This window comes from Biomphalaria glabrata, chromosome 7 (assembly GCF_947242115.1).
Source record: "Biomphalaria glabrata chromosome 7, xgBioGlab47.1, whole genome shotgun sequence".
Classification (NCBI taxonomy): domain Eukaryota; kingdom Metazoa; phylum Mollusca; class Gastropoda; family Planorbidae; genus Biomphalaria; species Biomphalaria glabrata.
This window is the reverse complement of record NC_074717.1, coordinates 8,446,842-8,463,346: the sequence shown is the minus strand read 5'-3', so window position 1 is coordinate 8,463,346 and position 16,505 is coordinate 8,446,842. Positions and strand designations below refer to the sequence as shown.

The 16,505-nt window shown below is 34.4% G+C and overlaps 1 protein-coding gene across 1 annotated transcript; it reads left to right on the top strand.

Annotated features, from left to right (window-relative positions):
* The first annotated feature begins 18 nt into the window (after window positions 1–18).
* On the top strand, window positions 19–16,428 carry LOC106070341 (uncharacterized). Its single transcript, XM_013230222.2, has 12 exons — window positions 19–143; window positions 4,001–6,124; window positions 6,959–7,017; window positions 7,523–7,702; window positions 7,936–7,993; window positions 8,389–8,484; window positions 9,143–9,322; window positions 9,902–10,013; window positions 10,482–10,613; window positions 10,925–11,032; window positions 11,461–11,640; window positions 12,429–16,428. The coding sequence occupies exons 1-12, from the start codon at window positions 117–119 to the stop codon at window positions 12,605–12,607; spliced, it is 3,435 nt and encodes a 1,144-aa protein (XP_013085676.2). The 5' UTR covers window positions 19–116; the 3' UTR covers window positions 12,608–16,428.
* The last annotated feature ends 77 nt before the right edge of the window (window positions 16,429–16,505 follow it).

Here is a 16,505-nt window from a genome sequence, read left to right as displayed (position 1 = left end):
ATATAGTAAGGAATCATGGGATAGATCTAAAAGAAAAACATGGTGGTTATACGGCTTATTTTAGTAAAATTTAGACCTAGAGTTCTATAGATATTAAACTTGGCGAATGGCTTTGAATGCTTTTAAAGATGATGAGAAAACAGGTACTCAAGAAATTGAGTTAGATCTTATAAGTGTCTTTATATTTTGAGTATTAGAGATCGGTAAGAGATCTAAAAAAGTCTAAGCTTAGTTTATTAGTCTTAGTAATAGAATAGATCTACTCATCTATAGTAGATTCTTATATTAGGCACACTGTATTCGGGAACTAGGTCAAATTTTTATTTTTTTATTTGGTGACGGTTTAACTTACAAAAAAACTGAAAGCAGATTCTTATTCTGCAACTAAAGGACTATAAAAATAGCTGTGTTTCTTTGAATTACCACTCATAGTCAAGATTTTATTTTAAAATAAATCAGGTCACTTCATGCTCCTATAATTTATAATAAACGCAGTTTTTGTGCTTTCTCCTTCAGCACACATCGAGCACCGTTAAGAAACACCAATATGTTATTGCTAATAAATTATATCTGTGTTAATTAAAAATTATTTCTAAGATTGTATTCAAAGAAGTAGATTCACTTCTGCAATATGTATTTATAGTATATTGCCTCTCTCTCTCTCTCTCTATATATATATATATATATATATATATATATATGCCTACCTATATAATCTATGTGTAGAAACAGAAATAAATCTATATAATTATAGATCTATAAATTAATTATTTATTATAATTTAACAAACATGATATTTTCAACTAGGCTACATGTATTCTCTGTCTCTTTCTTTTAATTCCCATCCAAGGACCCTCTTCTTTTTATAATTTATATGTTCGTTTTGTTACATCCCCTCCCTCCCATAGATGCTTATAATTCTTTTCATGACTCTCTCCCCCTTCCCTCCACTGCCTGTATGATAGGTTGTGACACTACACGCTTAGTGTATACCTCTCCTCACCACCAGCGCTCGCCTGGCGTGATCACCTGCAGTGGGCATGGTCTCTGGCTTCAAATTAGCAGCCCGCACTTTTTCTTTCATTCATAAATTATATATTCTAGATATCTCGATCTAGGTCACATTTATTTATTGAAAAAAATCATAGATTTATTAATCCCAATAATATTTCTTATTACGATTTTGCCTTGTGCACTATAGGAGAATGTGTTTAATTCATTATTATTCATTGAAACACCTCCTTTTATAATTTTATTTAACAGCTAACAGTATGAATGTGATTGGAATGTCTTTATAAAGATGTTTGGAAGCTTATTTTGATAGATCCACCAGCCTACGATCAAACAGGCTCATAATATAGCCTTCATCCCTTATATGGGTATGAATTGCCGGGGGAGGTTTAAACAATAGCTTTACATACTTGGTTACCGAGAATCTAAAAAACTGCCATCTGCTTTGGAAAAGCGGAACAAAAATACAGGTACTTATCTAAAATTGGACATGCACTGTCCCGAAACGTCGTTTTTAGCTCCAAACATAAAAACAAATTAATTATAAACAAAAAAGGCGACGTGTTTCTAAAAGGAGAATTTGATGAGCTGTGCCTAATATAAGAAGCTACTATAGATCTAGATCTAGAATCTAGATCTATCTAGTACTCTTAGTCATAAGTTAGTCTTACTCTTAACTTAGTGTCTAGTGACTCTTCTGTCTTCACCTCTTCTTGCCTTGGACAGCTTGGACCTCTTACTCTTACTTATATTAGTCTTAGTTTTAGTCTTAGACGTCTTACTCTTAGTGTTAGTCTTAGTGACAAAAAGTTAGTGACTTAGTCTTAGGACTTACTAAATCTTTTAGTAAGGCTAAGTTTTACTCTGTGACTATGTCCTCTGTCTCTTGATTTATGATTAGTCTTGAAAAGTTGAATAAATAACTGACTCTTAGTCTTAGACTTAGAGATTAGTAACAAAGTCAGTCTTACTCTTAGACCTTAGTCTTACTTACTCTTAGTAAGTGTAAGTCACTCTACGACTCTAGTAGAGTTCTTGACTCTACTTTTCACTCAGTCTCACATCATCAGTGACATCAGTCTTAGACTTAATCTAGACTAGTCTTAATAACAATAGATGGCGATTAGTGATAAAATTTAAAAATATTTATTTACTTATATATTAAATGTTATGAAGGCACTACAGTGTGACTACAGCCATATGGGGCATATAGACTAATTATAGATCTATATTAAGGATGTTACTGAGACACGCTTCAAAAACCAGCTTAGGTGCTAATTTGCCTTCTAAAGGCTGACATAGAAGAGAGCACCTGGTTGCATGCGGCCTCAGAACGAGACAACAGGTCACTCACAAAGGCAGCAGTATACACAACCAGTTGAGTATGCTGCCGAAGACACTCAGACGGCGAAGGGAAAATCTAAATCGACCACCTGCGGACAATAGTTAATGTTTGCCATGGGACCCCTGGGTGTTGAAAAATATGTAGGTCACAGTTGGAGCTGCGCAGCCATGGGAAATACTGCATTCCTCACTGATCTTCGGACTAAAAGATATGACTTTTAACTAAGACACAAAAAGAATTTTGAAAAATCTGATTTTATGCAGTAAAATGAGGTTGTTCCAGATTTCTTCTGAGTCACGTGAGGGTTGTGTTTACATCAGGCACCATGCTTAGTTTCTGTTAGTTTATGGTGAAAATCTGAGGGGTTTTAAGTCAATATTTAGTGGTTTTAATTTATTCATTAGTTCTATAATTTGTTAATAACAAGAGAATCTAGAGATCCATTTTTTTAATAGTTTCAACTAAAACCCATAATTAAACCTTTGATAGAAGGTACCGAAGCATTGGCCTATATAGTCTGCCATATAAGATCTAGATTTCTTGATCTACACGGACTACACTTACAATTAAGTTCTTAGCATTCGGTTAACCAACCCTAGACCTAGAAAACAAATGTAACACTTTCATCCACCCCCTCCCTCTTTGCCCAAAAGTAAACAAGCTTGAACTTGAGTAGAACACTAAAAGTTGGACAGCAGACCAGTGTGTATACATGAATATCATCTCACTCTCTCTGTTTGTCTGTCTGGTTAAAAAGTTTCTACACATTATTTCTCAAACACCCATTCTTGGATCAATCTGAAACTTTGCACAGCTGCATTAGTCATGGCTAGTGAAGTTATTCTCTGAGATTACCGCCACACTTGTCAGAGATAGGGAAGTTACTCTCTAGGAGTAACGTTTCGCTATGCTCTGAAACTATTAAACTTTGCTGTCAAAAGCTTTCCTGGCTGATTCAGGCAACCCGCTCCATCCTCTAGTTTAAATATCTAAAAAATTAAATAGCTATCAGATTTTCTATAGATCTACTTATAAGCATTGTAAATTTATAAATCTAGACAAAATAAACACATACGCAGAATACACATTCTTATTGGTCATTGTAGGCTTTTTTTGGTAATTGTATTGATCAGCCTGTTACTAAGATCAGAATGATCATGTTTCAATATGGTCTGATTAGCTGGGATCAATTTAAAGCCAAAACAGTAAAAGAAAAAATAAACAGTAATAACCACTTTTTAAACTACTATTCTTTATTTCATTAATTATTGGGGAAAATCTGAAGCTATAAATTAGAAAGCTTTTACCTCAGAAGGAAGATATTGATGATATACATGTCCATATGTAATTATATAAAATATCTTTGTAATGCAATCAGTTCAACTGAGCATTAACATTTTTGTGCAATGTTCCATTTTACTTTATCCCAAAAAAAATATTTGATACTACAGAACTTTCATTTTTAGAAATAAATAGTATTTCTTGAATTGTTGAACCTTAAAAAAAAATCAAACACATTATCTTTCTTTTTCAAAAGAAAGAATTGGATTTTAAAGCTTAGAAAAAAATGATGCAGCTTTTCTTTATTGATAAAGAAGCAGTTCATAAAGATTATAATTAAATCTTATCCTTATATTTCCACAGTCAGAATCACCAGGCAGAAATAAGCAAGGTACCAAAAACGACAAGGCATGCCATATGTCAAGAAGAAGGCCTCTTAGCTATGAACCTGACTATAGAAATGGTGTGTCCTTTGGGGACATTCCCTTACCACAATCTGGACTTTTTCCCTATGGCTTGAACTCATCTGGTGAACTTCTTTATAGGCCATGGTACAGCAGTCCTAACTATATCAGCCAACAGAATGGTGTCAGGCATCATTACCCAGGGCAACAAATGTTTATGCAGCACAGGCCATTTGGAGGTGAAAATAACTACTTTAGACCTTTGCGCTACCCCAGTCACTTCTCTCTTCCCCATTCCCATTTTTTGGACCAATCTACCACAGGTTTTGTTGAGCCTAGACGCAATAGCTTTCATTTCCATGGTGATAACGGACATTTTGATGAAATGCTAAACGGACAAAATAGGGGCTTCAGGAATGATTATGGTCAGGGAGCAAGACCAAAGTCCAGCCCATTCCAGAATGGCAAGAAAAAGAGTTATAAAAGAAAAAAGAACCAAAACAATTCCTCAAATATTTCAGAAGGTGGAGACAGTGAACCCAAGAAGGATAATGTTGAATATTTTGACCAGTTTCAGGAAACAGACAGCACAGCCGGGAATGCATCAACAAAATCTAATACTTTTAATGACCTACAAAACAGTGCAATAGAGTCTACATGCTACAGAGAAAATGATTTACGTAATCCCTTGGCTGATAATGAAATGGAATCTCCCCATCTTAATTCTGATTCAGATAGCCTGTTAGGTGCTGTTGGGGGTGAGAGCCGAAATGTGTTTCAGCAAGCTGCTAATCCCCCAGGGTCAAGCATCTTGCCTTTTGATAAAAATTTGATTGATGAGGGTGCAATTTGTGATTTGGATAAAATGTTCCAGCGCCAGGAGTTTTCTTGCTATGCTGGTGATGTAGAGGACTTTGAAGAGGATGATCTGGATAAAGAAGCGAAAGCTGTCAGCCCTTATCAGAGTGTTTCTGATGAAGACTCAGAGTTTGAAAACTGTTCCTATGTGTATGATCCAAAGCATTCTCAGACATTAGAAAATTCTCACTTCTTGTCCCACAACAAGTCTGGCTTGAGTAGTTTGTATGATGCTAGCAAAAGTACTGAGTCCAAAAAAAATACTGTCAATGGTGCGACTGCTCTTCCCTCTAACTCTGAATCTCCGGAGGACACTGGAGACTTCATTGACACTGACCTACCTGCTCAGAAGCATCTGTTGTCTAGTTCTGATGAAATGGACAGCCACTCGTCCAGCAGTGACAGCGAGATAGATTCTCCTGGGGGAATGACTTGTCGTAGTCACAAGCTGCACCAAGACTTCAACTCAAATGACTTGTCTTCCTGTGAATGTGAAATACCCAAGAGGGTAGAAATGCTTAGTATTAGCAAAGAAAGCACCGAGTGCGGGTCTTATACATCTAGTCAGTTTAAAAACAAAGCCAAAGATATTTACAAAGAAGAAGTCAGATCTAAGAAACTGTCAGCCCATTCATACAATAGTAGCACTAGTAGTGAAAGTGAGAATGATGAGCGATCACCTTCCGGGTCACCTATCAAAAACATTGTACATAATTCTGTTCCTCAAGTGTGTTATAATTCTTCTGTCGGGTGCTTGGATGGGGCCGCGGCATCACAGCTTCATGTTGAGCGCCCTCGCAGTACGCCAGAGACACATTGCAGCTCATGTCACCATGGGGCGGAAAGCGAGATTGCCCCGCCTGCCACCCTTCAGCGCTTCCATTCCAACATGTTCTATGCCGGTGCCCCTGTTGGCGGCCACAGAGACAATCCTACGTCCACTCATGATTTCTACTCCAGCTCATTCTCATCAGATGTGGGTGCCTGCTGCTCTCAGCCTATGGGGTACTTTGTTTCACCTGTAAATGATTTGAATGCCTGCTTTCATCATAGTCATCACAGTCATGTCACTGTTGCTAATGGTTTTACTGACAGAGACAGCCCAGGCGCTAACTTTATTAATGATGAAAGCAATAGGTTGCAGAAAGTGTTTGTGAAATTTTCTAATGAAGATAAAGCTGATGAAGGTGAATCTCACTCAGCATCTTGTTGTGATCTCGAAGGTGTAAGTATTTAATCAAAGTCTGATTTTCGTTGATGAATTAGATTTGATTTAAGAATTAGTTGTATTTTTAATTTCCTGAAGTCTTGTTGATCTATATAGATTGCCTATTAAACATTTTCTTTAAGATTTCATCTTCAAATTGAAAAAAAACAAAACATCAATATTTGAAGATTTCTAAATATGTCTTTGTTGAAGATAGTAGAAACACTGCTGTTTAGTATACTGTCCATACCCTCTCCCTTCCTCCCACCAACTGTTGATCACATGATGAAAGCATACTTACATTTATATTTATTACATGCCCTCTTGTCAGAATCATATATGATCTCTGATTTACCATTTATACACACACTGGAGGTGCGGTGGCCAAGCGGTAAAGCATATATATGGCTATGGCTTCTAAATCAGGGGGGTCCCATTTTCAAAAGCTTCTGATGACTGGGATATTTTTAATTTCTGGATCTTTAGTGAGCCTTTGAGTCCACCCAACAATAGTTGGGAAAAAGTAAAGGTGGTTGGTCATTATGCTGGCCACAAGACACCCTCCTTAATCGCAGGCCACAGAAACAGGTGGCCTTTATATCAACTGCCCTACTATAGACTGCATGGTCTGAGAGGGGAACTTTACTTAATACTCACATACTATGTTCCTGCATTTCTCAGATATTGGCTGAGCTGCTATTTAATAACATAAAACAAACAAATTAACAACTGATCATTTAAATGATTTAAAATGTCACAAAAAGGTTAAAAAAAAAACATTTATCTAGTTTACAAAATATACTTTTTTTTTAAATGTATGATTGTAATTCAATTGTATTATTGTGATACTAGAGTGATGGAAGAAAAACAGAGAAGAGTAGTGACAGTGGTGGCTCTGAGGATCCATTAAAGTAAATTTTCTTTTAATATTCCATATAATGTATATATATATTTAATATGTATAATATAGAAAGAGATTTCTAAAATGTGGATTTTAGCAACTTTGCAGTTTAAGATTGTTATATTAAAAAAAAAAATTGAATTGTTTATGGTGAAATTGAGTTGTTATTTACCAAGAAATGTCTTTTTAAGTGAAAGTATTCCTTACTGTTTCATTAAAACCAGTTCATTTAGAATACCTTTTGATTGCAGTGATTGACATTGACATTTAAAATGTACTCTTTATTTTGTGCAATACTGTTTAATACATGTATTTGTGAACTCAAACATTGTCATCTCTAAAAGACAATGTATTATCTGAGTTGGCACTTTGTGGGTCTCTCTTCCCCGCTCCCGTCATGTAAAAGTCCTTCTTATTGACATTAATACCATCTCCTATATTAGTTGTTTACTTTGATAAAACCCAAGTGTATGTAGGCTACCCATGTATAATGCTATACTGTTCATTTCTTGTAGCCATGATAACAATGACAATGTTGACATGGTCTTACTGCCCATGGAGGAGGAGATTGAGCCAGTGCATCACATGGGAGCTGGGCTCTGCGCTGGCGGAGTGGATGAGGATGATGACCTCTACCATGACATCAGCGGTCAGTTGGCCACCTCTGGTAGACTGGGAAGCAATACAGGCTACATGTAAGTATTTCTTTCACTACGACTGGAAAATTTAATCAGCTGAGATCAAACGTATCATTTCAGAGGGTGTCAGGTTTCTTTCTCTTTCAGTTTACATGAAAAAAAAAATACAGCTTAAAAAACTGCACAATTTCATTTGTATGAATTCCTCTTCTCAAGATGTTAGTGTTTTGTTTTGTTAAAGTTGTATGTAGTTTCATTTTTTTTAAAACTTTTTTTTTGTGTGTGTGCAGGTGTGATGACCATCAGTATCACTATGCTCTAGATCAGAACCCTTTAAGCAATGGAATGGTAAGCTGTTGTTTTTTTGGGGGGTGGGGATGCTTGTACACCAATAAATGATTACTAATTGTTAATACCTTAATTTAAAAAATTATATCTTTGTATGGAATAAAAGAAATTATCATTGACTTTGGCTGAATTGAATTATATGAATTTGTTCAATAGTTCTTTTTGTGTTAATTTTAATGTCATATTATATGTCATTATATTTTATATAAAAATATGAAAAGAAGATCAGCCAAAAAAAAGTTACAGCAGACAATTGTAAACCAACCTGTATCTTGGTTGTAATATATATATACTGTATTGCTTTATATATATTTATAAAATATTCTCCCCTATATATACAATTAACTTGGATTTCAAGAATTTTAAAAACATTTCCTGCAATGTTATTGTTTCAGCCCAGCAAAGAGTTTTATGAATTAATCAAAACAGTGAGCACCACAGACAGTTACATGAGATTTTTTGATAAAGATGGCCAGGATGTTCAGAGACAGGTAATACGATAATGTAGTCAAGTTGCATGTACAAAGGAACACATTTTTGGGGATTCATAGAACATGGTGTGGAATTCTAGCTCTTGTCTAGTCGATGTTTCCCTGTTAACATAATCATTTACTTCAAAATTTGTGAATTTTTTTTAAATTTTTTTTTTATTTATCTTTTAGGGATAAGGAAGAAAATCCTTCTTGATTATTGATCATGGCATGTGGATGATATCTTTTACTCATTTTCTTTTTATTGCAACAGCATGCTTAGTGTACTATGGTCAAATCTCATTTGTGGACTCAAGGGGGGGGGGGGGGACCTGGGAGAGGGCTCTGGTAGGTGCTCAGAAAATGCAACTCAGTTTGAGTCGGGATTCAAACTCCAGCCATCTTGATAGCCAAGCAGTTTTTGCTACGATGTCACATATCCCACATTTTGTTCATTACTGCTTAGAAAGTCCCTGATCCCATTTTTTTTTCTAATATTTCCTGTCTGCTTTGACAAAATTCTAACTAATGAAAAAAATGTTTGACATTTTAAAGCCATGAGTGTAGTATATATCTATTTGAATTGAAGCCAGTAATGGGTATTATTATTTACATTGTGGCAGTAGAAAATTTGTCTGTAAAATGATATAAATCATTTTGGATCTGATCCTATTTACAGCCGTTGGTACCATGTGGTGAAGACAGCAAGCAAGGCACTATGCCAGGGGGAAGCAATTCTAAAACAGAGAGGTTGAAAGTAGATCGGGTCATGATCTGGAATGAGTATGAGGCTTACGTGATGCAGTTTAAACAGATAGCTGTGTCTGCCTGCGGACAAACTGCAGTTCTGAATGTTTTGGTAAGTGTAGAGTAAGTAATACATTTGATGTAAAAACAAATTTGGATAGTCATAAAATATTTCCTCAGAAAATCCAGTTACAACTTTTTGTTTTTTTTTGGTACTACTCAAGAAAATAGTCTGGTGAATTTATTTCTGGTTACTGTTATTGCTAGTATCCTTGGCAGTAATGTGATTTGTGTTTGGGATAATCTGCATTGGAAAACCAACCTACATTATTTCCTAACTCTTGGGTGTAGGTTAATGTCCAATTTTAAAATGTCCTTGTTGACTGTTCAAACTGCATTTTTTTTTTAAATTATATATATTACATTTTCATATTGATGAAATACAATTTTATCTTATTTATAAAAAAAAAAAACAGATACTGTAAATATGGTTTCTTTTTTTATCCAAAAATTATTTTGTATTTTAGGTTAATAAAAATAAAAACTAATAGTTGTGTTTTTTAAAATTCTAAATGGCTGGTTCTTTTCTGGTCAGATCTAATTGCTAAGGTACACATTGCATATTCTTTATATTGTTTTTTTTTTTAAATATCAGCTGAAGAATAACTTTTTCAAAAATATTATATTCTAGAAAGCTCTGAAGTTCAGCTGTGAGAAGTCAGCTGTATGTAAAGTGATACAAACAAGTCTGAGGAAAGAAGATGCATGTGTTCCAGAATACTTGTTCTCAAGGGCTAAAGCTGGTTAGTACATCATTTCCTTTACTTTCATGTTTGTGTTGTTCCTTTTAAATAATAATTTGAACAACTTTTTCATACATGTACATGTGTGATCTAAAAATTCAAAATGGATGCTCTGAGGCCAACCTTTCTTTTAACCATTCTATAATTGAAGTTTTATCTTTCCTGTGAAAGCAGCATTTTAACCATCTCACTTGACAAAATTGTGTCAAATTTTATACCATAACATACATTTTCATTTATGTAATTACATTTTGTATAATGTTAAAGATAATGTCTAAAGATTCTAAATGGATGCTTGTGAGAATAACCTTCTTTTAACCATTCTATAATTGAAGTTTTTCATCTTTCCTTTTAAAGCAGCATTGTAACCATCTCACTTGACAAAATTGTGTACAATTTTATACCATAACATACATTTTCATTTATGTAATTACATTTTGTATAATGTTAAATGCTGTTCTGTGCTAGGCACCACTGCAGAGGAACTGATGTCAGGGGTAGAGAAACTGAGCAATGGAGCAGTTGGTGGAAGGTTCTTTCATTTCTGGCCTCCTCGCAAGATCAAGCTTCTACAGTGGCTTGCTTACTGGATGAAAAGAGGTTTGTTTGCTTTCATTTCTTTTTGCTAATTAATGAGGGCATATTATCTTACAAGCCTTTTACTTCTTTTAACCCTATCCCCTTACCCTGTAGATGTTGAAGTGATGTGTCATCAGTTCTGGGGCTAGGTTTGGAATGTAATATTTTTTGGTTTTAGAAAAAAATAGATAACTATTAAATTTTTCACATTCATGTCATCAAAGCTTTAATGTAATATTTATTGGCTTCACTGACTAAAATTTAAAAAAGACTTTGTTTTTGTTCTTGTTACAGCTTTTCTTTATCTTCATTTGTTGTTATCTTCTGTTTAGGAGCTATCCCCATGGCAACCCTTAATCTCCAACAAGGCCCACATTCCTTGTGGGGGCAGGTTCCTGATTCGTGGCACCACCAGATGGTCTATGGCGTCAGTCACCAAGGTAATAGGCTCAACTAAGAACACACACATGTTTCTGTTATAAATCTTGTATAGCAAGGGTGTGATAGCAGCAATAATATCAGCTGAGTATCAGAATATCTTTACATTTTTTTATGTTTTATATTTAAAAAAAAACAAGCATTTTCCATGTGCAAATTAATGCCTTGAATTTTCAGTGTGACCACATTCAATAAATCTTGTGCATATACAGGCCATTGGCTTAAACAACAAAGAAATTCCATAATTGTTTTTAGAAGTATGGGATACTGGATAAACTAGTGATGCAAAAATATATGTTATAGTTGTCAATGTAGATAATCTTTTCTTTCAATAATGCTTCACTTGTTTGATCTTTATTTATTTTAATTTTATACCCTGGTTAACTAAGATCTACAGCTTATATCTGTTGTCACTACATTGTTTCCTTAGGCTTGTATCTGACTAACCCATTGGAGATTGTCTCTGAGAGATCAGCCATGAGGCAGTTGACAAGTGATTCAGTTCTGATGGTCAGGCGACAAGATATTATCTCCAGATTTAGAGAGACCACTGACCTGGGTCAGCTGCTAAACCATCCGGACCCCAGATGGAGAACTAGGAATGTTTTAGGTCAGTCATTGAATCTTAAATATTTAATCCTTTGTAGTTGTAGATAAGTTTTCAAAGTGTTCCATTGGTCACATTTTACATAAATAGCAATTAGTTTTTTATTTTTTTAAAGGAGGCGCTGTGGCTAAGTGGTAAAGCCCTTGGCTTCCAAACTTGGTACCAGGTTCAAATTCTGGTGAAAACTGGGATTTTTTATTTTAGGATTGTGTAAAGGGGGTTGGCCGTTGTGCTGGCTACATGATATCGTCGTTAACCATTATAATTAAATTGTGAAGATCATTGCTGAATGATGGCAAAATTAACATATTACAACATAGCAAACATTAAATTATAATAGCTGAGAGTGGTGAAAGAGTGTAGAAACCTAAGACCAGCTCTAATCAGGGGATAAACCACAGTTCTCTGACTTGCAAACTTCATGCTGTGACAAGAGACCTGGTTAACTTCTTAAAATATCTTTGAGATTAAAAAAAAAATGGAGCCCTTAACACTATGGAACTTACAAATATTTTTTAAAAATCTGAATGGTTGTTAATTCTAGTGCTGCTATTATGTTGCATGGTTATTCCAACCAAAGTCAAAACTTAGATTTTGATTCATATTTGTCTTAGGATCTCCATATTTTTGTAAAAAAAAATAAATAATAAGTATGTTGTTAGTCACACATTATTCTTTTGGAATGTCTCCTATTCATCATATATAATATATATATATTCATTGACTAGTTCTATAATGTGTCATTTCTTCCATTTGTCTTTATTAATTGTTTATTGGTTCTTAACATTTAGGTCAAGTGGTGAATGTGCTGAGAGAGTTCAACATGCCAAGTGTCCCTGGATATCGCCTGCAGGTGACCTCCCATGTCAGCATCCCTGCGTCCTACAAGGCAGGCATCACACTGTTCATGCGCAAAGATAAATCGGCCTGGACAGAACTGCTTAGCGCTCCAGAGATCCCGCTGGAGTAAGCAACCCCTTGCCAATGTCTGTCTGGTACAGTGCTGTTTTGTGTCTTTGTTTCTATGGATGTATGGTTGGGTCATGTTTCAAGCTCACACATTAATACATTTTGTTTTACATAGATGATGTAAATAGTATTGAAAAGCATTTGTGTGTGTGTGTGTCTGCTACATTCTAAGTTAAATACAAGTGAAAGAGAGAAATAACTTATAGCCGCTACATCTTTGTAAGTATGAAATATAAGTGTACCTATCAATCTATGTATAGCACTCTGAAGTTCAATTATCAAAGTTGTATGTCCATGGTTGTGAAGTAGGAATCATCTGGAGGAGCTATTGTACATTTTTACATGTTATCAATACTTTTTGATTTCTTAAAAACATTTTTTTTCTTTGTCTTACTTTAAAAAGAATAAGAATTTGGTTTCTTACAGAATTTTTTTTTTACTTTTCTAATTGCTTCAATGTGAAGGTGCTTCCAGATGATGTTGAAAAATGTTTCAACTTTCTAGTGTTGCCTTGAAGTCAGGGATAAAGTATTGGAGAACATTTTGAGTTGCAAAATATTTTGATTTCAATTAAAGTAGAACTTTAATGATTTTTTATAGGCAACCAGAACATTTCTTCTATTCTAGAAATTGTTGTTCAGTGTCCTAATATTGATCGCAAATTTAAATAATGTTGAGAAAAAAAAATGTGTAAAACTCTATTTTTGTTTATTTATAAACAGCTATTTTTAATCAGTGTCAGCAAACTCTATTTTTGTTTATTTATAAACAGCTATTTTTAATCAGCGTCACGCAATCATAAAATGGTTGTGGTCAACTAGTTAAATATTTAGCTTTTCCTTGGTAACAATAAAAGATTTTTATGAGCTTTAATGAAAAGGAATGAAGTCACAGTACATTTCTGAGATAAAATCATCCTGAAACAGCAACTGAAATCTTTTTTTTTTTAAATGGTATAAAAGTAAGTTCCCCTTTCAGACCTTGCAATCTATTGGACAGATGATGTAATGGTCATCTGTTTCTGTGGCCCACGGTTAATGAGGATCTCATATGGCCAGCACAACGAATAACCGCCTTTTCTTTTCAAGTACACATTAGAGCTGGATGGACTCAGAGGTACCCTAAAGATCTAGGAATTACAAAACCCTATTGTTACCAGGATTTGAACCTGGGACCCCCTGTTCAGGAGCCAAAGCGCTTTACCACTCAGCCACTGCGCCTTCCTTTTTTAAATGGTATATTCAGGCATTCTTGAAAAAAAATGTCTCTAAATAAAATGTTAAAATTTTTGTTTAGGTGCAGTATATACATCTCTATCTAATCCTGTTGCCCCATGTGTCCATCATTTACATTTGGTTTTAAGTCAATGAAATACTACAGTCTACATTGGTCCAGTGTATATAAATGAGCCTACCTGCGTACCCTTATAAAAAGGATAGAGCACATAAAACTTTTGTTGACTTTCAAATTCTGTTTTGTTTGGATGTTGGCAACACTTGCTGTTAGGGTGAGCATCGGTGAAGTCAAAGTTACCTAATGACATAACATGTAGGAAATGCTTCCTTTTTTTTTAGCTATTTATAAGAGTATGCAAGCCATTGCAAAGACAGGAAGTTAGAAGGATATCATTTTTGTTATAGAGCCTTAAAATGTCAGTTGATCCAAAGTGTTATGTCACACTGCGGTTTAATTAACTATTTCTATGTGTCATTATTTTGTAAATTTTTTTTTTGTAATTTGCTGAAAATCGAAAAATATGAAAAAAGTGAAACTTTCTCTCCACTAAAATCAGCCAAGGGCATAGACACTAACTGTGAATTTGAAATTGACTTCCTAGTGTGAAACACCAAATCAAAGTCAGAAGATTGATTCTGGCTGAGAGCTCAGGGAAGACGTGATGCCCAGGACTAGTTCAGTGGTTTGTTGCTTAAACTTTTGAACTAGTAAACAAGGCGTCAGAGTAAGACGTTGTGTCTTTCACTACACTAAAACATAAATTGAACAGAAAATTAAATCCATTATAGAATGTAGCAATTTAAAATGAAAAAAATAATTTTGGTTTCATGAAATTTTCATAACATTTCTTTAGCCAGCTGATTGCAATGTTGTTATTTTTTTAAATTGGTCTGCCTTATTCTATTCCAAGCTAGTCATTCAAGCTAATGAGTGCATAGTGTATATGATAAAGGCTGACATGTATGTTTATTATAGTATTATTTTTCTGGTGCTTTTGGAGCAGGGAGACGCTCTTGAGTAGATGTGTAGAATAGATTATTTTTACAGACAATATTTTCTTAGTATTGAAATTATTTCATTTCTACCTTTCAAAATACTCTTATTCATTAGTCTGTGTATGTATGTGGGTGTGTGTGTGTTGTTTTTACTTATTACTGATGAATTTTTTCCTCGATTAAATTTAATTAAAATTTTTGTTCAGAATTTGTGTGGGACGTATGATTGTCTCTTGATCTGATTGACCATCTAGTTTGTTCTGGGTTTTTGTTTGGAGAAATTTAGAGGTTGAGTTCTTGAAGTACTTTTGTTTGGTTCAGTTTCAAGATCTTGTTGAAATACTGCAACATTTGGATTGTTGATTCGATTTGATTTGTATTTTACAGCAAACACCCAATCTGCACACCAGCAGACTCATTTTGTAATTATTTTCTAATCATTATTTGAACTGTTCTGACAGATCTGTAGGTCAAAGCACACAAAACAAAAGGTACTTTTAGACCTTGGCCCTTTAACTGGATTTCTCATTCATCTGTCTTTGTTTTAAAGTTGTTTTTTTTTAAAAATAAAAACTAAATAAAATTATTTTTTGTTTTATAGTTTTAAGGGTGATAATTTTTTTTTTTTTGGGGTGGGGGAGGGGAAAGTAATCTAACATTACTGAGTTATGAACCCTGATTTTTAAAAAAAATATATTGTGTTTATCTATAGTATTTATAGTGTTTATATAGTACTTGTACCTTACATGCTAGCCTTTGTATACTGAAAAACAAACCTAAGACATCCTTTCAACCACAAGGTTCATTACTTATGTTTTAGAAACAACTAATTGGATTTTATGTCACATGGTCTCTAGAGGGAAATCGAATATTGTGATGTATAAACCTATGCTCATTGTGCCCATTTAATGAGATTTAGTGTGTGTATAAAGTTACGAAAGCACATATAAAAAATGATTATATTGTTCAAGTGTGGACTGTTGAATTAGGTTTTTAGGATAGGAAGTGGATGTTGTTGTTTTTTTGTCATAAAAAGTATGTTGCAGGGTTGGAAAGATTGTATATATATATATATATATGGGATTCTAAGCATCATTTAGGTACAGTTTTGAAAAAGTATTTTGTTTGTTTACTACTTTACAAACTGGTCTAGTAATGAACATCATGGTGTTAGCTGTTTCCTTGGAAACGATGTGACAACCTGTCTTTCCCCCCCCCCCCCCCTCCCCCTTTTCAAAAGTCACCACCTATCCTGTCTGAGAGAAGCTCAGTTGAAACTCTTAGCTAGATTTTGTTCATGCTTTAGGAATGTCAGTGGAACATACCAATGTATAGCCATTTAGTGTTGGGCATGTTTATTGTGTTATACATAGCAGCCTGGGAACCTGTACAGTTTGTGTAGATTGTTCATAGTATGAATGTAGTGGTGAGGACTTGTGTATGAACTCCTGTTTGAATGTTCACTTTTTTTAAAACAGTAAAACCCATGGAGCAACCTGTGATGACAAAGTCTGGAGCTGCTTGCCTGACTCTGTTAACTCTTGTACAGACATTTTGATTATTGCATTAAAATGTGATTTAACAAAGCAAATCTCTTGACTAGTTGTACTAAACTTTTGTGTTTTAGTGTTGAAGGATGCCTTAATAAAGCTTTCATATTTCATCGAC

Excerpts from the sequence above, each read along its gene's own strand:
- LOC106070341 (XM_013230222.2), top strand. The coding sequence starts at position 117 with ATGCTTTTAAAGATGATGAGAAAACAG. Across the intron at positions 144-4,000 it reads TAAAGATGATGAGAAAACAG|TCAGAATCACCAGGCAGAAA; the intron begins GTACTCAAGAAA and ends ATATTTCCACAG. Across the intron at positions 10,614-10,924 it reads TGCTTACTGGATGAAAAGAG|GAGCTATCCCCATGGCAACC; the intron begins GTTTGTTTGCTT and ends TCTTCTGTTTAG.